Raw genomic sequence first — 22,871 nt, forward strand, 5'->3', positions numbered from 1 at the left:
TTAGAGAAAGGACTGTATTTTGCAGAAGATAAGCAACATTCTCTGCATTATTTACTCTGTAATCCTGAGACAGCCTCATCTTTTCCCCCAAGTCACCGATTCAGTCCTAGATTCGTCTTCCTGCAGTCGGTTTTGGCAAAGCGCGTGTACACTGCTATTTAGAGAGGAAAGTTCTCACCCAATAAATCCAGAAATAGTGACACACGGACACTGAATCATTGGAAGATTTATTTCTTTATCAAAGCAATCAAAGCAGCATCATGTTTTTGAACACAGAGCAGTTTTTAGTTGTTAAAGGAACAAGACTTTATTTTCTTTTTTCCACCCAATTGACAGTAGAAATCCTGAAGTACGAGAACGTTACGTGAGGGGAGAAGAGGTATGGGTCTTCCACCGAGTTTCAGACTGAATCCACAGGGCAAAGACGGAGCACAGACCAGGATGTCCCGACAACATCACAGAAAAATGTTTGAATTAAGAGATTTGGTGCTAAACGCAGCCAGAACATAAACAAAGAAACACACGACCAGTTAGAAATGTACGCAAATATCAGAATAAGTTCATTTACAAATGATTAACAGATGATTACATCGACACCTCAGGAATATGTTGAATCTGATGGAACAAAGTCTGAGAACCTTCTTCTCCACAAACCAGAACTTTTCATGAATCACTATAAAAGAAGGAGCAAATTCTTCATATAGATCAGGGAGCAATTCCAGGTAGTCATTGCATTGCTGCACAAATAAAACAGATCATCACGCTCACAACGGCGGACATCGTGTCGCTCACATGCATCTAGGCCTGGGCGATTTGGATTAAAAATAAAATGTCAGATTTATTTCATACCATATTCGATTTTTTTTTTCCTCAAAAAGAAACTACAACAAGGTATCTTCAAATTTAAGACTTTAAAGATCATTAGGAATGAAATTTAAACAGAGATGTCCAACAAAAATTACATATTTTATGTACATATTAGTAAAAATGGAAACTATTGAGGAAGAAATGGCACTCCTTGTCTAGCTGACTATGAGATGTCATCAGAATTTTACTTGACTTTACTGTTTTTAAAATAGTTTTAATGCACAAAACATCTTACAGGTTGGCCACAGATGTGAGCAACGATGAACATTATCCTGCCAACTGCAATGATGGATGCAGTAATGACCTGCAGTAAAGCTAGGTAGCTAGCTGGCAAGGCTATATTAACAGCTAGCTAGCTAGCAGTAGCCTCAAGTGCTTTGTGTCGCAATAAAGATGTCTGTGTCTTACTCAAACTTTTGAGTAAAAGCCCAGAGGGAAGAAAAAAAACCTCAAACATTCTTAGAAAATACTACATTAAGTAGTCCAGCTCGGACAAAATTAAAGATCTGCAATCAATGTATTTAAGACCAAGTTAGATGTATTTGAATGAATTTAAGACATTTTAAGGCCTTGAGTTTTACAAATGACAGAAATTTTTTTCAAAAAGTGCCTTTTATGTAAATTATCCCTTTGCATGTGGTACAATAGAGTATTAGAGACAGGCTAGGAAAATTTCTATATAAATACGAGAACAATGTTAGAATATGAGCAAAATAAAGATGCATTTTTACTAAAGAACAAATTAAAACTATGAGGAAAAAGTCATTTTAATGAGAAAAAAGCTTGTATAATTAACATTTTGTCATTTTTGTGTTCTCATAAATGTACTACTTCATTTTCCTAATATTACAACTCATTTATTTTATATGCTTATGTAATATTCTCGTATTGTTTTGACTTTATTTTTGTAACTTTTTGACTTTATTTTCATAAAAAAAAATCTAAATCGTAGTCTGAGTCTTACATTTTGTTGTAAAAATGAACTGAATTCATCTTGTTTGTCAAACAAGATGGCCGCTTTGGTGTGGTGACATCCCTCTGAACTTTGGAGAAATGTTTTTTTTTCAGATTTTCCAAAAATTAAATCTTCATAAACCAAAAATTGGATAAAATCGAGTCATCGCCCAGCCCTAGCTGCATCCCTGAACAACAAAAACCAAGGCCACCAAGAGGATGCCGAGACGTTCTCCATATCATCTAAGGTAACATGCTGTCTACGTAACACCAGGATTATATCGTTTTTATACAACGCATGGGTTCACAAAACTCACTGCCTCGCAATCCAGGTACACTCAGTCAGTAATGGGGTGAGCGGCGAGGTATGAGGAAAAGCTTCTGCATGCATAAGATCAGCCGGTCAGGCTCAAGCTCCAGGCTTTGGCTAAATCAGGCTTATGTTGTAAAGTTACATGCAAAAACTGAACAAACCACAGCAAAAAAATAAACAAAACAGGGTTCAAAACCACTATTCAGGTCATCACAGGGAGACTTTGAGGATGCCTTTTTATATCCCTTTAACAAAGCTCCTAAATCTAGGCGTCATGTGGGGATAAAGGGAGTAATTACAGATTTTGGGAGATATTTGCCTCATTCTGGGAATGATTTGAGAAGATTCACACCAGTCTCATGTCTGTGCAACAACTCTACAGCTGAAGATGCTGAGGGTCAATCTTTAAAAGGCAGCGTGATGAAAAGGATGAAACAGGGTTTTCCCAACTTAAATTTAAGACTTTTAAAGACCATCATGGACAAAATTTAACACCAGAAATATACAAAAGAAATATATGTCAAGTAAATGCTACTTTTTGTGAGATTGACTATGAGATACTAACTCCATTTCCACTACAAATGTTCGCAAAACTTTGTCAATATTCCACTAATGCCAAAAAGACGTGAATTTGCAATTGCTGTGTTTCCATTAAATAAGAAACACAATTAAAATTACATGTGAATAAGTTTGTTCATGTGATACGTCATTAAAAAACATGTTGCGCCATCGTCCTCTCCTGTCATCTTGTTAGTGTTTTTTGCCAGTAGTAACATCCGGTTGTGATGTGAAAAAAGTCTTTCCATTGTAGTTTTGTGAAATAAACAAATTTTAACACAAAAAACCCACCTTGACCCAGTGCAAAAATGTTTTATCAAAAGTCATGAGATTGTAGACTCTGGTGTGTTTCCATTAAGCTAATTTATTTTCATAATTCCAATTTTTGGAATTATATGGTCAATGGAAATGTAGCTACAGCCAGATTCTTACTCGACTTGAAGAAATTAATTACCTTTCCTTTTAATCTTTTTAATGAATGTAGCATTAGAAGTGGCGAAGACAAAATGTCATCCTGTCAACCGCAGATAAATCTGCCTAAGATTGATGCAATAAAGCTAGCTAGCTAGCAAGGGTGTATTAGCAGCCAGTTAGCGGTATACTCAACCCCACTGAGTCACAAAACACAATTTAAGACCTGTGATTAATGTATTGAAGATCAAGATATTTTAAGGCTTTAATTTTAGATACACAAATTTAAGACTTTTTAAGGATGCGCGGACATCCTGTGAAAGAAAGAAAAAATCTGAATCGCTGGGTTGTCTCAGTAAGGGGTGGCTGGGTTCTGATCAGAACATGGGTTTCAGAATCCTCTCAAGTCAAAATCAAGATCTGGAAATAAAGCCAAACCCAACTGAACTGTGTTCCGGAAGTAATTTGGAAAAATATGCTAATATGCTAACGAATGTTAGCATTATTTGCCAGTTACATTGGTGAAGCTCAAAATTATTTAAACATCTTGAGGTTTTAGTTTTATTTTCAATTGATGCTCCTGTTACTTTGTATAATAATTTTCTGCGATGTCCATCTTATCTTCTATAAGAAATAAACTTTTGGTATGAATAATTTTGGAGTCAAATTTACCTTAATTTAAACACTGAAGGGACCTGTTAACTAATAAATGTTGATCAGGACGACTGATTTAATCAGTAACATCTGCAGGATTAAAAGTTGGGGCATACGTTTAAAAAGCAACATTTTTTAACAACATTAAAAAGCAAGTATTTTTGGTTAATTTATAGTGGAAATATCTTAAATAAGACAAAACTTACTTACATGCAACCTTTCAGCAAGATATGAGAACTTGTTTTAAGCCAATAATTCCTGAAAATGTACCAGTTTTATTGGGAAATTATTTCACTTATAACAAGACATTTTCCCCATGTTGTAAGTAAAATAATCTGCCAATGGAACTAGTATCTTTCAACAATTTCAAGAAATTATTGACGCTAAACAATAATTTAGAGTTGCTGAAAAATTATTTGTAAACTGGTTTTGTCTAATTTCAAGTGTGCTAAGATGTTTCCACTACAAACTAAACCAAAAATACTTGGTAAGATTTAGATTTGCAGTGTAAGAGTTTTCCACACAGACATAAAAATGGCATCAATCTTCTTTTCTATCCCCAAGACACCATAAATTGCAAGCTGTTTCACCAGAAATTCAAAACACCACTCCACCTAAAATAACCACATTACTGTCAAACAAACAATGACAATTTTCACTATTAAACAGAGCAAACCTTGGGTTCTACAAAAAAAGAAAATACAACATACATTCAGACATTTAAAGTTCCTTAGAAATGGTTATGCAAATGGTAGAAAAGCTTTGGCATATTTTGCCTACAAGTTGTGCCTGCACACTTGGAGAGAAGAGCGGAGTGAAGCGCTAGGAGGAGGCGGGGCTTCACTAAGCTCTTCCCTCAGTTTACACGTAGAGTTAGCAGTCCCACATAAAACTGTGGAGAGTTTAATTAACTACACTACATGCTATTTACACTGCTTTTTTTTCATGATCAGGCCCAGGGGGTTAATTTAAGGTAGTTCTTTGCTACACGACCACCTTAAATGTGCGAGCATCGCTGTGAGAGCTCATCTACAGTCTGAAGAACCAACAGCTACACGTTTAGGCCCCAAACTAAGCCCTATGGGAGATGATCTTTGTCCTAACTGAGCACTTAATAGGATGATGTCTAGTAAAGCAGCTTTGAAATAGATTCTTAAAGGCTGACAATGCTGTAATCTATCCTTAGAGCTTATTCTGGCCTTTTTCCAGTCATTAGTACTGATTTTCCGTGAATTAAGTTACCTTAATATCTTAAAAAAAAGGCTTCAAACGAACTTGGTTCACACTTAGAGAGGAAAAACCAGACTAATATCTTATAATGCATCTGTGGGTGCAACAATATTAACAGATACTGATTATCATAGACAGGCACAACTTTAAATAGGTTTAAGAACATGAAACCAACCAACACTTACTGGAAACTGTGACTCAGGAAGCTGCGGCAACTGAAAATCCAACACTTTAGCCCCGAATTCGGGCAACTTAGCACTGCAAAAACACCAAATATTATAATAGTTTTTTCTAGTTTCTAGTTTAAATATCTAAGGGCACTTTGAATAAGACAAAACTATCTGACAAGTAACTTTTCAGCAAAATTTAGGAGCTTATTTTAAGGAAATTATTCCTTAATGCTGATGAAAAAGGGCAAATTCTAGTTGCCTAGCAACGCCAGCCCAGCCCGTCACCTAGCAACGCCAGCCCAGCCCAGCCCAGCCCAGCCCGTCACCTAGCAACCCAGTTCTAGTTCCACTGCCAGATTATTTCACTTATAACAAAAGGTATTAGTTTCTTGTTATACTGCATTTACATTATAAATATCAGCAAAACTTTGACAATATTCCACTAATTTCACAAAAACCTAAAATTTCACAATTTAATGTTTCTGTTAAATAAGAAAAACAATTAAAATGACGTGTAAATTAGTTTGTTCATGCAATGAGTTATTAAAAAACTTGCTGCCACGTCCTGTTTGTCTTCTTCTTTGTGGTTTACACCAGAAAAAAAGTTTAGCAAAATAAATAAATCAAGACTTTTTATTGAAAATTTATTTTGTTTTTCCTGAAAATTCTGTGTTTCATTTAGCAAATTTATTTTTCAGTCTCAAATTAATATGGTCAATGGACACACACTACTACTACTGAAGTAATCTGCCAGTTGAACTAGTACTTTTTCATCAATATGAGTATTAATCATTTATTTAAAACAAGCTCCTAAATCTTACTAAAAGTTAGCTCACTTGGAATAACACAGACCTAAGATATTTTCACAAGAAACTAGACAAAAAAAAGATATTTGGTAAGATTTAGTGTTTTTGAATTAAACACATAATCATGGTAAAAAAAAAGAGAGAACACCCACTTTTAATTTTAGGAATCAGGACATAATATGTATAATCTTGTCTTTACTAGACCCCACGATTATATTTTAATCTCATCTCAAGTCTTAAAAAAAGGGTCAAAGGCCAAAAAGTAAGAGTTGTATGTGGGAAAAGTAAATACACCCTAACTGCTTCTGTTTATTTTCAGAAAATTGAGCATCCATTTTGCTTCTCTGGGGCATTTAGATACTTTTTAACACAATGCCAGGATGGAAAAGTATCAGAAATAATCTTGGATTCGTGCCCATTGACCTACGAAGGGTTTTAAGGCAATTTCCTTCAATCTGAGGTTATTTATTCTAAGGCAAGGGAGATGGAAAACATTCGCCCCAATGTGGGACTGTTGAATAGTAAAATAAATAGTCGTGGAGCTGAAAGGAGGCGTTCTCTCTCCCCACCATGATCGTACGAGAGGCTGAGAGCGAAGCGGAAACACAGACGACAACAAACCGAGTGGCTTCAGAGTCGTCCCGATCGGATTTGGCACAGAGACTTTGAGAAGAACGAGAGGAGCCTCAACCAAACCAAGCAACCCAACTTCTGTTTGACATATTTATTTAAACCATCACCACTATAATATGAAACAGCTAATCTGTGAAAAAATCAGCTTTCTCCCAGTGCTAACCAAGGTTATAATAGTAGCAAAACAACAAACTGAAATTGAGAAAATATTTTTTGCTAACTAAAATAAATAAAAACAGTAATTAATGAGGAAAAATTAAACTAACGTCGTGCATTTGTAAAGCTAATGTAAACATACTGAAATTGTAGATACAACATACTTTGTTTTCTTCTTTATAAACTTATTTATTAGAATTTCATACAGATGGATTTGTTTTCTCCCACTCAAGCCGTTTACATCAGCTGTCAGCAGATTATGTTATTTTTGCATAATGACGACAGCAATAGTTAATAATTTTATATATTAAAAAAATTTTTTTTTATCTTCTGTTAAACATTCATTATCTAATCAATGTCTACATAATCACAATATATTAATTTTACCTTTTTGAATTAACCAGTTAATGGCAAAAATTTACAACTAATAAAAACTAAACTAAAACTAATATTTAACTAATAATAACTAGCAAACATGCTCTGAAAACTATTTACGACTAACTGAGTTAGACAAACAAAAGGTCACAACAAAATAAAACTCAACCAAAAACTATCATAACCCTGGAAACAACCAATCAGAGCCAGGAGGCGGGTCTTGGCGCTGTCAACCATACTCTTGTGCGGCACGACAGCTAGCAGAGAATGTAGTGAATGTTCAGGTTAGTTAGCTTAGCTACTGGTGAAAGTTATACAGGAAATGGCTTTCCTGTATAGGTAAGTTGCTTCTCCACCATTTTTACATTTAGCAGCGAGTACATGAGCTTGATTCACACCATTAAGACCCACCTTCTGGCTCTGATTGGTTGTTTTTGTGCATCTTTTCAGAAGGCATTAGTAGCTCAAGGAAGAGGTGGAGGAGATTGATGTTTTCACACATTATCTGTCTCATATTACAACATGGCGACAGTTTTAAGAAATATATAAGAACATATTATTTTTAAATAAAAGTTACATACTGCAGCTTGAAGCTGTGGGCCGCTGTCACCGTGGTTACGATCAACACCTCCCAGTGAGTGAAAACCTTATTTATCATGCTATAATGTTACATTGCATAGAAGTTAGAGCTTACTCTATGAGCACAGAGAGTCTCTGGGGATCTGCTTCATTCATGCCTTACCAGAAAGATGCTACGGAAAGTAAAAGAGACAGAACACTGGGGCAGCCATTTTGGGTCATCCCCCTCCCCCCGGCCCTCTCTTCCATGTGCGTTTCCTCGGCGACAGAGGAGAGAGGTGAAGGGGGGGATCTATTGGCACGGCACAGACAGATCCGTCGCTGTGAGGGCTAGCAGCTGCCGGGGGACGAGCACACGGAGCCGCACATGCTCAGTTTGGAGGAGGACTCCGGCTCTGGGTCCGGATCCTGCGCGATGTCTTCGGCGACCCCAGTTTCCGCCTCGTCGTCCCTGTCAGCGCTGGCATCGTCGGCCCCGGCCTCCTCCTGGCCCTCCTCCTGGCCCTCCTCCTGGCGCCTTTTCAATCTCACAGGTAGAAAAATAAATAACTGGTATTAGTGTTTCTCCCCGTGCTAATCACTCTGCTGCATGCGGCGGCAAAAAAACAGAAACCACAGTAATGAGAGTGGAGTGTAATTACAGGACTTGACTGAATCAGACCGTGTAGGGCTCTTCACTGCTGCGCATAATTCTAGATTCATTATAAATACCAGTAGATTGTCATTAATTAGAGCAATAGGACATAATAAGACACTTGCACAGAGAGGGAGTTCAGTAGGACTGAGGTGGCAGGACTTGGTCAATAATAAATGAGGCAATAATTGAGTGCAGAACAGAACCAATATCCTTCCTTGCACCTTGCAAAGAGGAATACCTTACTATAATTTATGCCACTTTTACTCATAATTAACTGTGCATATTCTGCAGGAAAGCTTTGCAGCACAGTTTTAAATCAAGGCTGGCTAGCAGATAGGAGTGTGTCAAAAAATTATTCACATGAGATTCTACTGTGGCGTATTACGGCTTTCAGTAGATAGAAAAAAGGAAGAGTAAATGTCTAGATTCAGCTCAGAAATTTGCAAGAAAAAACAAGGAAGTTTCTGACGTTGAAAAGCTGAAAATTTGCTAGAAAAAACTCAGAAAATTGTAGATTAATTTCAGAAGGTTTAGGAAAAAAACCTGAACTTTTTCCTAAAATTGTTACAATTACTTTATTTTTCCTAGAAAAGTTTTTAGGTGAAAATTTGCTCTTCCTTTTTTCCAGCAATGGCTGTTGGCAAAAGATCTTTGAAATTTTATAGAAAAACAAGAAAATTTGAGTGTGGAAATCTGAAAATTTGCTAGAATTTTTTTTGAATTTCAGAAATTTTATGAAAGAAAACTGGAAAATTTTTGAGTTTCAAAAGTTGAATATTTGTGGGAAAATTGTTTTTTTGGGGGAAATTTACTCTAACATATTCCGCCGACTAAAAACCTGAAATTTTCCAGAACAAAAAGGAAATTTCTGAGTTTAGAAATTTGAGAATTTACTTGAAAAGAAGACATTGGAAATTTCTGAGTTTTAAAAGTGAAAACTTTCAAAAACTTCTCAGAAATAACAGTGTGAAGTAACAACTCTAAATAAAATAGGAGAGGTTCTGGCTTTGTTTCTGTATTTCAGATATTTAAAGCAAAAAAACAAAACAAAACAACAACAACACACAAATCAATAATTATCAATATCTACTGATATAAAACGTTTATATCATAATATGTTTTCCAGCCATATCGTCCAGCAAGGAAAAACATATGAAAGGATATTACTGGTACTTTTAGTTACATTTTTTGTGGAAATTCAACAGAAATATTGAAGGAAAAAATTTCAAAATTACATTTGTTTAAAACATTTGTTAGTTTTTTCTATTTTTTTAACTAAGAGTCGTTGTAGACGGTAAAAATGGGCCATTTGCATCCTCTGTTTTTGACTTCCAGCTGCGTTTTCTTCCTCTTACCTCTCGCGGTTGAAGATCATGAACTCTTGCTGCACCACATCAAGGCACTCCTGTAGGTAGTCGTTCTCCTGCAGGCGGACACACAGAGGACACAAAGTCTTCAACTTCATGAATCAACGCTCGCTAACCTTTTCAGTTGCTTCAGAAAACCCTGAATCGGTCGGCTTCCCTTCTATTGACGCGGCATTTCGTCATTTTCAATCTTCGCGGTTGCTTTTAGGACGACTCATGAATTTGTTTGCGAGCCATCCTCAGATTGGATGTTTGGCTTGGGACAAAAATAGAAGCTCATATTTCCGAAAGCGCCCGGGGCCATGACAACGGCACGGAAAGGCTTCATAATTTAATAATCTTAGTAATAATGCAGCATGAGCGCGCACACACACAGACACACACACACACACACACACAACACAACTCCCATAAGGCTGCTGTTGTACATACTGATCAGACCTGATAACAAGTGAACCGCCACACACACACCCACACACACTGACGGTAATAACACAGTCATGGGGGCTGTTTGATGAGAACAGGCTGATTCTTTGATACAGAGAGGAAACCTCTGGTCTGTGGTTAAAAAACATCACAGGACGGGTCTTAGGATGAACCGTTTACAGCGAATAAACCCACAGATCCTCCTGAATTCAGTCTCCACCGCAGATTTGTCACTGTTATCCATCTGGAACTTAATATTCCAGTGTAATCCTTTTAATTAGGAGAACATCTTACAGCAATAATCTTATAATGATCGCTAAATGTTAGAGGAGTAAATGCCATCGGCGCCGGCTATTCCCATTGTTGCAGAATAAGCTGAAAAATTTTTCAATTAACTGATTAATCTTTTAGAAAACAGTCCAACAATGGCTTCGGATTCAAACAGTTCTGGCTGACGGTTAATGGGGGAAATCAAACTGAAAATGAGAAAAGCACACACAAAAGTTAACACCTGTGAATGCTTAATTAAATATCACAATCAGGCTCATTATGGAGAATAACTAAGCAGAATGAAAATGTGTTTATTTATTCTGATTTATGGTTTGCCAGTGAAACAAAACAGCGTTGAGTCAAATCTGATTTATTTTTCTGTTTTGCTACAAGCTGAAATATGGAATAATGACTTCAGCCGCAAAACATGGAATATTGTATCGTATAGTGATGCTAGTCATAAACTTTATGCTAATTCATCACTGAGCTAACACTGCACTTGTCTGGGCTAAAATGGAAATCAGATTAATCATGACTAATCGATTACTGGAATAATTGGCAACTAATTTAGTGATCAATTAATCATCAACGGGAGCATACAGACTCTATTTGCTGAAAGAACAATATATCCAGAGCAGTAAATAAAACAAAACTGTATGAATAATGTATATAAACATGTAACTTTTATAAAAAAATATTTACATATGAAACTGTCTCCATGTTGTGACACAGATAATCTGTGAGATCTGAACAAATTTACCAAAAACAGCCAATCAGAGCCAGGAGGAGGGTCTTAGCGCTGCCAATCAAGCTCATGTACTCGCTGCTAAATGTGCTAATGGAGGAGAAACAACTTACTGTTACAGGAAAACCCTTTATCTCCAGTTAGAGGTGGCTACTAGCTTTAGCATTCATGACAGGCTACGCTAACTGCAACGAAGCCAAGAGCAAGTTGGGTAAAAGGGAATGAGCAGTGCCACATGGAGAGTGATTGACAGCGTTACGGCCCTCCTCTTGGCTCTGATTGGTTATTTTTAGTTAGCACTGTACTGTAAAAAAAAAACGTCACTAATTTACGGTAAAATACCAGGAGCTGTGTTTGCCAGAATTTTACCAAATAAATACGGTACAAAAAGTACAGCCAGAATTTTATGGTATAAATTTACATTTTACCGTATTTATGTCAGTATTTTACCGTAAATTATTGTATTTACTGTAAACCATATTTATGCCAATATTTTACCGTAAATTACTGTATTTACTGTAAATTACTGTACTCACTGTGAGGGAGCACTGGGAAGATGCAGAGGAGCTCATTTTTTTCACAGATTATCTGTGTCATACTGTAATGTTTTACTAAAAAAGAAAATATTTTATCTTATCCAAAATAATTATGATTTTTTTTCTAATATCAGAATAAAAACCCCATAAAACTTGTACAAATATAAAATGTAAAAACTGTTGTTTTCACCGATTAATTTATCTGTTGCAACCTTGCATCAGATCAACAGTTTTAAATAGTTTTTTAGTTTACAGATTTTCTCTGTCACAATTTTACTGTTTATTACTGTTAAATATACAGATATATTTTTTACAGTGCTCCTCTTTACTGGAAATAATTAGATTGGTTTGATGTGAAACAAAACTGAAACGGATCTATTTGTTTGGTAAAATGTCTCGAGAAGACATCTGACGTGAAAATGAACTGAAGCTGCACTGAATCACGCATGCTTTTGAAATTGAACGTATAAATCCAGATTAAAAACGGGTCAGTCATGCAGAAAGCTGCACAGTGTCAGCAGGTTATGCACTTCAACAATAAGTATCTCTTCATGCTCTCTACTGGAGCGCTCTTTTATTCATTTTGTTTGCAGAGCAGAGAATAGAAGCAATTCATATCGGCTGAGGGAAAAAAACGGAGCTTGGCTCTTCGCCAAACTAAAAATATGCAGTTTTGACAGGAAGTGCCTTACAGGAGACCTGAGCTGCATTATTATTATCCCAGCCAAGCACAGATTCTTGGAGTACACTATTCATTTCAGCACGACTCCTGCAGCAGTTATTGATCCCCTACATACAAAAGTCATTCAAAAATTGAAAATTATGCAAAAATATGCAACAAAACACAAAATCTGATCAGTTTTAACAACAAAAAGTGTTTCTTACTGTAAAAAGACAGCATGAGGCTAAAAATGCAGGATTTGTTTTAAGATGAAAAGGAATGACAACAGATGCAGTAACATCTTGAATCCTGTCTTCATCCTCACAGCTCCCAAATCCTCCTACGTAACAGAATGTGCTGCAGTTATTCCTGAGGTAAAAACATTTACAGAGGATCATCTCAAACATCCTCTCTAATGAAAGATCAGACCACCGCCGACAATCCCATTTTCATTTTGGGCCAAATCAAGATCAGGGACGCTCTTAAAGGGGCAGAATGTGTTGATAAAACCCCTGAACAAACTTTTAAAGCATTATTAAGTTCTTAAAATAAAATTATATTGACCATCTTTTCACACTGATCAGTCCCTCCAGGGTCTTGCAATTGGTTTTCTTATTATTTGCAATAAAAATCAAACGTTTGTGGTATTAATTTACAAACATTTGTGATGACGGTAAATTATTCCTCATCATTTGGATCATGGACTATAATTTGACATAAATTACAGCTGTTTAGTACAAGTAAAAAAGCTAGCATCGCTTAAACCTAAAGAATAAACTCACAATTATGCATTAGCGCAAAAAAAGTGCAGGAATTTGTTGATTTCGCGTGAATATCTACAAAAATTTGCAAGAAACTGGAGGGTCTAACTGGTGCAATCTGGCAGAAAGTAGATAAAAAACTGCTTTGATTTGACTGATAAAATAATATGTAAGCTCACTGTTATCCACTAACATCTAGAGAGCCTCATAAAAAACTATGACGGGCCGGATTTGGCCCCCGGGCCTCAAGTTTGACACGTGGATTAGACTGAACAATCACAATGAGTCATAATCCTTAAACATAAAAGGCGTTAATGTGAGTCGATTTTAACCTAAATGGTCTTTAAAGCACGTTTGTTCCTTTCTCTTTAAAGAGACTTTTTGCTTTTTGTTCCATTAATCTGGTTCTCAATTTGTTTACATTCAATATATAGGTGCCACAATCAACATTTTTCACTTCTGATACTGATACAGACATTTGAGGTATCGTACAATACAATATAGAAGAACTGTTCTGAATTGACTCGAAATGTTTTTCTTTGAAATGCAGACTTAAATGTACTGAATTACTAATTTATTTTATAACTTTGTTCCAGTCCAGCACAATTAAATACAACAATAGTTTTACAAATTTGGTCAAACATTTAAACAACTTTAATTTGTTCAGTCAGTGCGATTAGGAGTGTAAAATAACTAATAAAGAAACTGAAACTGACAAAAACAATTGGTTGAAAACATTTAAAAAATAAACTGAAACAAACCTTCAAAGCATGGAATTAAACCAAATAGATCTGAATCGGACATATTGTCACAGATCCTTGAATTTTTATCAATATCCGGACCGATACTGATATTAATATCAGATCAGTGCATCTCTAATTAAATATATAGTTCTAGTCTCTATTCTAGAAAATGTGTTGCTAACAGTAAAACTGCTGCCTTGTTGCTTTCTGTCTTATTTTGTGGATGCAGTTGAAACATGTTTTAAATTAAAACCGGAATAAATTGATTCACCAGACTGCTGTGACCCTGCAAGCATGACCAGAAATAGACTCTGGATGGATGAAAAACATTAATATTTTAAAAGGATCTGATTGTATTGTAATTTGGATACAAAGAAAAGAGAAAAGTATATTACTGGACCTTATTCAAATTAGACTTTATCATTAGATTGTACAAAATGAACTTCATTTCAGCCATATTAGTTTTTAATGTGAACCAAATCTCTTTTTCTCAGTTACCATGAGACTGAAAATATCTGGAGTAAAAACAAGCTTTGATGCACACATTCGCTCACGACTTTCATAATTTTAAAATCATAGCAGAAATGTTTGAGTTAAAATTAGTAAAGAATTGTCTTTGATCGTTTGTGTGTGCAGGACTGACTGACTGACTGACTCACAGACTGTGAATCCTTGCTGTTGTCTCGAGAGCGGTTCTTTGCCAGCCTCTTCTTCTTCTTGTGGAGGGGTCGCGACTCCAGGATCATCTCCTCCAGCTCAAAGGTGGGGTCGCAGTGGAGCCGACCTTTCTGTGGGAGGGAGACGAACGCCACATAATTAGAGAGACACCAGGAGGAACTGCAGACACAGATCTGCACAGGAAGCAGACATGGAGTTTACAATAACTGCTCAGTCCTTACACGCTCTAATTTAACACTTTTTAAGACTATTATGAACGAAAAAGAAAAAAAATTTACTTATTTTATATCATATTCACAAGTTTTTAAGCACAGAATGCAAGTAGAATTGTACGGGTTAGCATTAGAAGTTACAAATGATAGATGCAAAAAAGCTAGCTAGCCAGCTAGCAAAGCCTGAATAGCAGCTAGCTAAAGAAGATGTTTGCATGTGACTCACATTTTAGCCTGATAAAAAAAATCCTGGGTTAAAAACTACATACAAGCAATTAAATAGTCCTGCTATGACAAAATTTAAGACATGTGATTAATGTATTTTAAGCTAACTTACATACACTGCAGGGAAATTGTTTTTGGTCCAGCTTCTTGTGCAAGTGACACATCAATATTTTTACACTTTTGCTAATACACAAAATCTTACCAAATAATTTTGGTCCAGTTTCTTGTGCAAACATCTTAGTGAACTTGAAATAAAACAAAGTCAACCTACAGGTAACTTTTCAGCAAGATATAGAAGTTTGTTTTAAGTAAATAATTCCTTAATATGGATGAAAAAGTGACAGCTCCACTGGCAGATTATTTCACTTATAAACAGACATTTTTCCCATGTTATAAGTGAAATAATCTGCCAGTGCTGAGAATTTACTTGTAAGTTTGTGTTGTCATAATTTAAGTGGACTAAGATACTTGCATGAGAAACTGGACAAAAATTCTTGGTAAGATTTTTGTGTTTTTGCAGCGTATTTTCTCTGCTGTTTTTAAAACGGCCCAATTGTTTAAAAAAAAAAACAACAAAAAAACAACCAGACATTTTTATTGTTTTTTTTTTTGTTTGTTTTTGTTTAGCAATAAATTAATGTTTTTTAGTGTCTGGGAAAAAATAACTTGCTCCAAAAGCCTTTCACCAAGCCGAACCCGTTGCCTAGCAGCCCCAGTGGAACTCCTCGGTCTCCTAGCAACCCATGCAAAACTCCAGGAAGTTTGGTCAGCTATTTTAGCACTGAATAATAGCTGCTGGGAAAGACAAGTGTTTTGTTGTTGACATTCCAGCAAGAAACCACTTCCTGGTTTCTTGCTGGTTTTGCAGGAGGCTCTACTTTTGCTTTTCAAGAGGCCCTAAAATTCTGACAGCATCTCAAAAGAGGCAGAAAGGACCAGATTAAAATCTAATTTTCTAAGAATAATTTTGTAATGAACCTATTCACGGAAGCACAATAGGTCACCTTTAATTTTAGATACATGAATTTGAGTCTCTGTGATAATATATTGATTGTTTTAAAACATTTCATACATTAGGAACGAATCCAGGTTCCATCTTCTTCTCGTACACAGAGTCCCAGTTGACAGCAGCGAGGTATGGAGACGTCTGCATATCAGACAGACTGGAAAACCGATGCTCTGGGTTCACAGTCAGCAGCTGGAAGGAACACACACACACACACACACACACACACACACACACACACACACACACACACACACGCATGGCGTCAATAACATCGCCTTGCCAGTTCAAATATCACCTTCACAACTTCTCTCCAAATCACAGCCAGACACTTCATTCTGAGTGGTGAAATACTTTGCAGGTGTGAAATAAAATGGAAAAAGAAAGAAAAGACGTGAAGTGGCTGAGCTCTCAGTTCAGGATTCAACAGAAACGGTTTGTTTCTAAATCTTTATGGCTTCCCTGTTTACCTTTATAAAAACATGTAACTTTGGTATTTATGAACTAAATATTGATTAACTCCTGGAAAACTTTACCTTTGCTCAAAGTTCCTTAATTTTTTGCTTTTCTTACTTCAGTGATCCAAATTCAGGTAATTTAAAAGCAGCAGAATAAAAATAAAACATACAGATGAAACAGTTACTTACATATTCTATATATGTTTTCCAAACAATTATTTTAATAATTGATTATTCTATCAATTATTCTGACAATTAATCTGATATTTCTACATTTTGCAGTTTTTTAATTCAACTACTGAAGCCTTTTTATACAATATTAGAAATTCAATAAGATGAAAATAAACTTTTTATTTCCTAAAATTCAACAACACAGCATTCATTTATTCAATCCTTCATCATTTGTAGTAATAGATGCATCTACAGCTAAAAAACCAACGTGTGAAAAGCTCAGACCTTTCTGCTTGATTTAACATCATGACAGTATAGGTCTGATCTATTGATTCTTTTTTTCAATTAACAGATTAATAATTGGATAAACAAAATGTTTTTAATAGGAGAATTTTACACAATTTGAACCAGGTGAGGCCAAAGCTGCCACTTGTTGAGTTCTGGGCAGAACATATTTAAAACAATGAGGTTTTTCTTATCTTAATGCAAATATATATATAAAAAAAATTCCCTTCTCACCCACCGCGGGTGGTGATTCTTCTTCCTCTTAGCTCGGGTCCTCTACCAGAGGCCTGGGAGCTTATCTTGGCTGTGCCTAGGACTGCACATTTCTGGACTGAGATGTCTGATGTTGCTCCTGGGATCTGTTGTAGCCACTGTTCCAGTTTGGGGGTGACTGCCCCGAGGGTCCCGATGACCACAGGCACCACTGTGGTCTTCACCTTCCAGGCCCTCTCCAGTTCCTCCCTTAGGCCCTGGTATTTCTCTAGTTTCTCATGCTCCTTTTTCCTGATGTTGCAGTCACTTGGTATTGCCACATCCACCACAACGGCTTTCCTCTGTTGTTTATCCACCACGACTATGTCTGGTTGGTTCGCCCTCACCATTTTGTCTGTCTGGATCTGGAAGTCCCACAGGATCTTAGCTCGGTCATTCTCCACTACCTTCGGGGTGTTTCCCACTTTGATCTTAGTCCATATTCTGCACAGATGTTTCTGTACACTATGCCTGCCACTTGGTTGTGTGTCATGTATTCAAACCTTCAGTATCTTGCATCCTGCTGTTATGTGTTGGACTGTCTCAGGGCCTCCTTGCACAACCTACACCTTGGGTCTTGTCTGGTGTGGTAGATCTGGGCCTCAATTGCTCTGGTGTTTAGGGCCTGTTCCTGGGCGGCCATGATGAGGGCCTCTGTGCTGTCCTTCAGTCCAGCTTTTTCCAGCCATTGGTAGGATTTTCTGATGTCAGCCACTTGGTTATTTGCCGGTGGTACATCCCATGCAGGGGCTTGTCCTCCCATGATGGTTCCTCCGGCACCTCAGCTTCTGTTCCCCATTGTTTGAGACATTCACTGAGCACATTGTCTGTTGAGGCTTTGTCGCTGATGTATCTATGGATCTTGGATGTCTCTGTCTTGGATAGTGGTTCTCACACTCACTAGTCCTCTGCCTCCTTCTTTAAGGTTCGTGTATAGTCTCAGGGTGCTGGATTTGGGGTGGAACCTCCATGCATTGTTAGTAGTTTCGGTCTTAACATCTGTGGCCTGTATCTCCTCCTTTGGCCAGCTAATTATTCCTGCAGGGTATCGGATTACTGGTAGGGCATAGCTGTTTATTGCACATATATATATATATATATATATATATATATATATATATATAAATATATATATATATATATATATATATATATATATATAGTACAGTTTTGGCTTCTTTAGTGCTCTGATTGTGTTGTTCTTTCAGCAAAATTACCTTTTTTTGAGTCTTTGTGCTCCAGTTAATGATTAATCGATTACAAAATTAGTTAATGATTATTTCAATAATTGATTAATCATGATTAATCGTTTCAGTCCTACATTAAACCAACTATTTCCTGTTTTAATAATATAAAAATAAGTTTTATTTCCTAATTGACAATAAGAATGTGTCTTTTAAAGGATACATTTGCACATTTTTACTTATTGTTTGGTATAATTTCCCTTTAAACTGATTAATTTGTGATTTGCAAACACATCTTTTCAGTTCAATATTTTGTGAGAGAAAGAACAACAACAACAACAAAAAAAACGCAAAATGAAATTGTTTAAGAGAGCCACAGACTCGGGTTTAGCAGATGAAAACTGTGACTCTATCTCCATGCAGCTGAAGTACAAAAATTAATTTTGAATTAAATGTTAAAACTGAAGGAAAAATAGAAAATTGGTACAATTAATTATGGCTTCATGGTTTCTGTACCAGCTCATATCACTACAGGAAACTGATTTATTATCTGAATATGACGTAATTTACAGATCAAACCTTCAAATTTCCGTCAGAAAACATTCGCGCCTCTGATGTTCTCTGAAGGAAAACTTTCAGATGCATTGCCATACAAAAGCTCTTTGCTTTTTTTCCCCAGAGAGCCTAAAAACCAATAAATATGCTGTTTGTATTTTAATAGCATGCATCATGTTTCATCCTTCACCTGGGGCTAAACGCAGGAAGTGATAATGGGAAGTGGCTTTGGTTGTCATGTTAACTCTCTTCCTGTGCTTTATTTTCCTCCTTTGGTTGCAGGATGATTCACTTTTTCCCCTGCAGGGCCGGTTAGGTCTATCTGGGTGGAATCCAGACACGGTAATCGATCAGCAGCCGAGCGGAAGAGACCGTCTCTCCGTCCAGAGAACTTCGTCATCCAGACAGACAGCGCACGGACGCACTGTAAAACATCCTCTGGAATTTATTTCCTGTTTACTGGAAGACTTTTATGAAAGACGGAAAAACGTCTGCATGATTCCAGATCATCTGTTTCTTTTTGACACTAAGTGAACAATTTATAGTTGTTATTATACGTCTGTTCCAGGTTTTCACCAACTTCAATTTAAGATTTTTTAAATCCCTTGTGAATTAAATTTATACAACAAAGCATCAGGGTCATGCTTAGAAAGTAAAATAATAATTAAAATTATACATAAAGTCACAATATCGCATGGATAAAATTGTATTCAGAGAGTAAAGTATAAAAAATACTAGAATAAAGTCAGAATATTTTGAGAAAAGTCAAAAATTGCAACTTCATTCTTGTAATATAACTTCATTCACGTATTATTTCAACTTTATTCGTGTGCGACTTTATTGTCATAATACTTTGACTTTATTCTCATAATGCTACGATTTTATCACTGTAATTTTATATTGTTTTATTTTAAAAATTATTTTCATTATTTTTAATATATATATATATATATATATATATATATATATATATATATATATATATATATATATATATATGTGCAATAGTGCATAACATTATTGCACTGTTCATTATTTCTTCTTTACTATAATCTAATTTTACTTGTGTTGAAGATCTTTGTATGTAAAGTTATTTGTTCTAATAAAGTAGATTTAACAAAATAAACTCAAACTTTTTCCTGACAGAAAAACACCGCAAGAGAAAAAAACAACAAAAAGCTGGAGATTAAATAGTCCTGTCACAACATTCAAGGGCAAATTACATATTTTAAAATGAATTTAAGACATTTCAAGGCCTCAGTTTTAGTTAAAACAATTTAAGACGTTTAAGGCCACCCTGTTTTCAATCGTTAATGTTCAACTAGCTGTTTTCCTTGGTTATTAACACACAGACGTATGCAGAAGAGGAAAGAGGTGACTTTTCCTCTCATGCATGTTTCTCTTCCCATCTGTCGCTTTTTTCCTCGGTTGCCCTGGAGGTCTCGACTCTTCCCGTTTCCCTCCAGCGATGTTCCCCCTCTCAACACAAATCCTCTCCTCCCTCTAAACTCAGTTTCCATCTCAGTGCATCACCTCCAAGTCCGCCCTGATCGTCTTTCCGAGGAAGACTCGGTAACTTAGGATGAGATGAAAATTCGATTAGCACTCCGTAATACTTTAATTGATTCCCTCTTTAATAAGTAGCATAATTAGTTAGAGCGAAGATCCATCGCTCATTAAATTTTAGAGATACTATGCAAACACTGAGTCCCCTTGAGGTTGGGAAGTTGCTTCCCAGAGTGAGGTTTCTGTAACGTCAGCGATGCAGAGAAAGCTCAACTCCACAACAGCTAACCCAAAGATTCAAGGTTAATTATTGACAGATAATGCGCCGCGCTGCAGGGGGTGTTTGCTCGTTTTTCTCTGAGAAGACAAAAGGTCAGCGCTGACTAAAAATAAGATGATGAAATCTCCACTGACATTTCCATGTAACTGTGAACTCTGCTAAACTTAGTGTGAGAAAAGCTGCTTTCTTTTTATACCCAAATCGATAACATGCTAAAAAATGTTCCAGAATTTTGCTTTTTAAAATAATCCAATATTAATAAAACAGCAAATATCCCAGCTTCTCAAATTACGGTTTTGCAAAAAAAAAACAAAAAAAAAACTTTACCACAAAATCTAGATATTCTGCTTTAATTTGGCAAATGCTTCTTTCCTGGAGGCCAAAATGTACAAAACAGTTTTAGGTCCTAAATCAAATCTTTTATGTTTAAAAGGAAGCGAAATGGATTAACTGAATTTGTTTAGAGCCAGATTGAAGAGCCCGTACACAGAGTGTACAGGCTCTCATAACAAGTAGTTTCCAGAGTGACTTTGTGATGCAATTTTTGTGTTTTTAGGAAAATATTGGAAAAGAAATTCCAACTTCTTGCCAAACTTTGGATTCAGGTGAGGCAGTGTGGTTTTCTTCCAGTTGTTGATGGGGAGGAGGGGTTTGGGATTATCCAGTTCATGTTGAGTTGAACTGGTGAAGGTTTATGACGATGCTGTGGGATTACAGCGATAGGTTAGTGTTCGTCTGGGGAAGTCCCAGTTATCTAATACTATTCTCCATTTGCTGAATACAACGCTCCCAGTACAGTTTAGACTGGGAGTCTATTGACATTGAGTCTGAGTCCAAACCACCAAATTACCTGAAGGTAAACCCGACATATTGAAAAAATCCAGACTGCTGACTTTGGTCTCTGCTGGTTGGATGGATGGATGGATGGATGATGGATGGATGGATGATGGATGGATGGATGGATGGATGATGGATGGATGGATGGATGGATGGATGGATGATGGATGGATGCTCAGTGTAACTCACCTTCCTCAGTAGTGCCACCAGCTCTTTGGGCCAGGCCGGGCTGTACTGGACGCTCACTGTGCTGAAGAGCTGGATCAGCGACTCCACAGAGTTACTGGCATGGATATCGTACGGCCGCTGGGTTCAGAACCAACAAAACCAACAGAACAAACAGAAAGAAAGAAAGATGAGAATGAACAAATCAAACAAATCAAACAGAACGAATAAAACAAACAGAACAAACAAAATTAAAACAGAATAAAACAAATAGATCAAATCAGAAAGCATTCAGAACAATCAGTTCTTGTTCGGTATCTGCCACGCTGAAGCTGTCAGAGCCTCACCCATCCACGCAGCACCTCAAAGGCCGTCACCCCCAACGACCACCAGTCGACTTCAAACGCGTAGCCTGTACCTCCGCTGACAAACGACTGGAAGATCTCTGGAGCTGAAAGAAAAGCAGAAAAATCAAGTCTGGTGCAGAAAAAAAAATCTGGTTTTACGAACTACAACACACAAATGTAGAACAAACAGCCTTTACTTCCTTTTGCACCTTCAACAGAGAATCTACAAGCATCGGTGGAGATTTCGGCAGTGACACAATATGTTTGATACATCCACATTTTTAGACTTTTTGTTTGCAGCTTTTTGTCATTTAAGCTATTTAACCATGATAAAAATGTACTTCAGTACCAAAATTTGTAATGGTGGCATTGTTTTTTTTTAAATCACAGGCTGTTTCCATCAATGTTCTTTTTGCGCCTTTTAAAGTATCGCATTAGAAAATGCCGATGAAACAGCAAAATTCAAAATAACTCATAATTATAAGTTTTCACAAAGGGTTGCAGTGATTTTTGGCTTTTCCCCAAAGAGAGGAGATGGAAACACATTTACCGAATAAATTCTGACGTAGCAAACTTTCCAATCTACAGGTGGGTCTCTGCCTTACCAGAGACACGAAAGTCCACACTTCCAACTCAGACTCTTCATTTTTCTAGGATGTGTGGTTCATGCTCGTTTGCAACCTCTACTTTCTATTTATTACATTCAAACGTAACGTCAACATCCGACACAATTCGTCTGGTTGATTCACTCCAAATGCCAAATTCGCGTTTTCTTTTTTGCAACATTTTAAATTCGCTTGACGATTGGATGTAAACACAGCTACAGTCTGTTTGGGTGTCCAGTTGAGAATTGACCAC

At 36.5% G+C, this 22,871-nt stretch overlaps 1 protein-coding gene across 2 annotated transcripts in view; it reads right to left on the reverse strand.

The window, feature by feature from the left end:
- Positions 1-215: 215 nt before the first annotated feature.
- The window catches only part of LOC122842212 (serine/threonine-protein kinase 32C-like), a 103,130-nt gene continuing 80,474 nt past the window's right edge, over positions 216-22,871 (reverse strand). Inside the window, exons 7-13 of one of the 2 annotated variants that reach the window (XR_006372517.1) lie at positions 22,014-22,117; positions 21,691-21,807; positions 16,040-16,165; positions 14,512-14,640; positions 9,699-9,766; positions 598-8,232; positions 216-489 (exon numbers count right to left, since the gene is read on the reverse strand). Coding sequence is in view for 1 of the 2 variants with exons in the window: in XM_044135864.1 (XP_043991799.1) it covers positions 8,037-8,232; positions 9,699-9,766; positions 14,512-14,640; positions 16,040-16,165; positions 21,691-21,807; positions 22,014-22,117 (740 nt within the window). In the remaining variant the exon portion in view is untranslated. Of the gene's footprint in view, positions 8,233-9,698; positions 9,767-14,511; positions 14,641-16,039; positions 16,166-21,690; positions 21,808-22,013; positions 22,118-22,871 lie in introns of both variants that reach the window. The other variant, XM_044135864.1, reaches the window with a different exon arrangement.

This window comes from Gambusia affinis, linkage group LG13, assembly GCF_019740435.1.
Source record: "Gambusia affinis linkage group LG13, SWU_Gaff_1.0, whole genome shotgun sequence".
Taxonomy (NCBI): Eukaryota; Metazoa; Chordata; class Actinopteri; order Cyprinodontiformes; family Poeciliidae; genus Gambusia; species Gambusia affinis.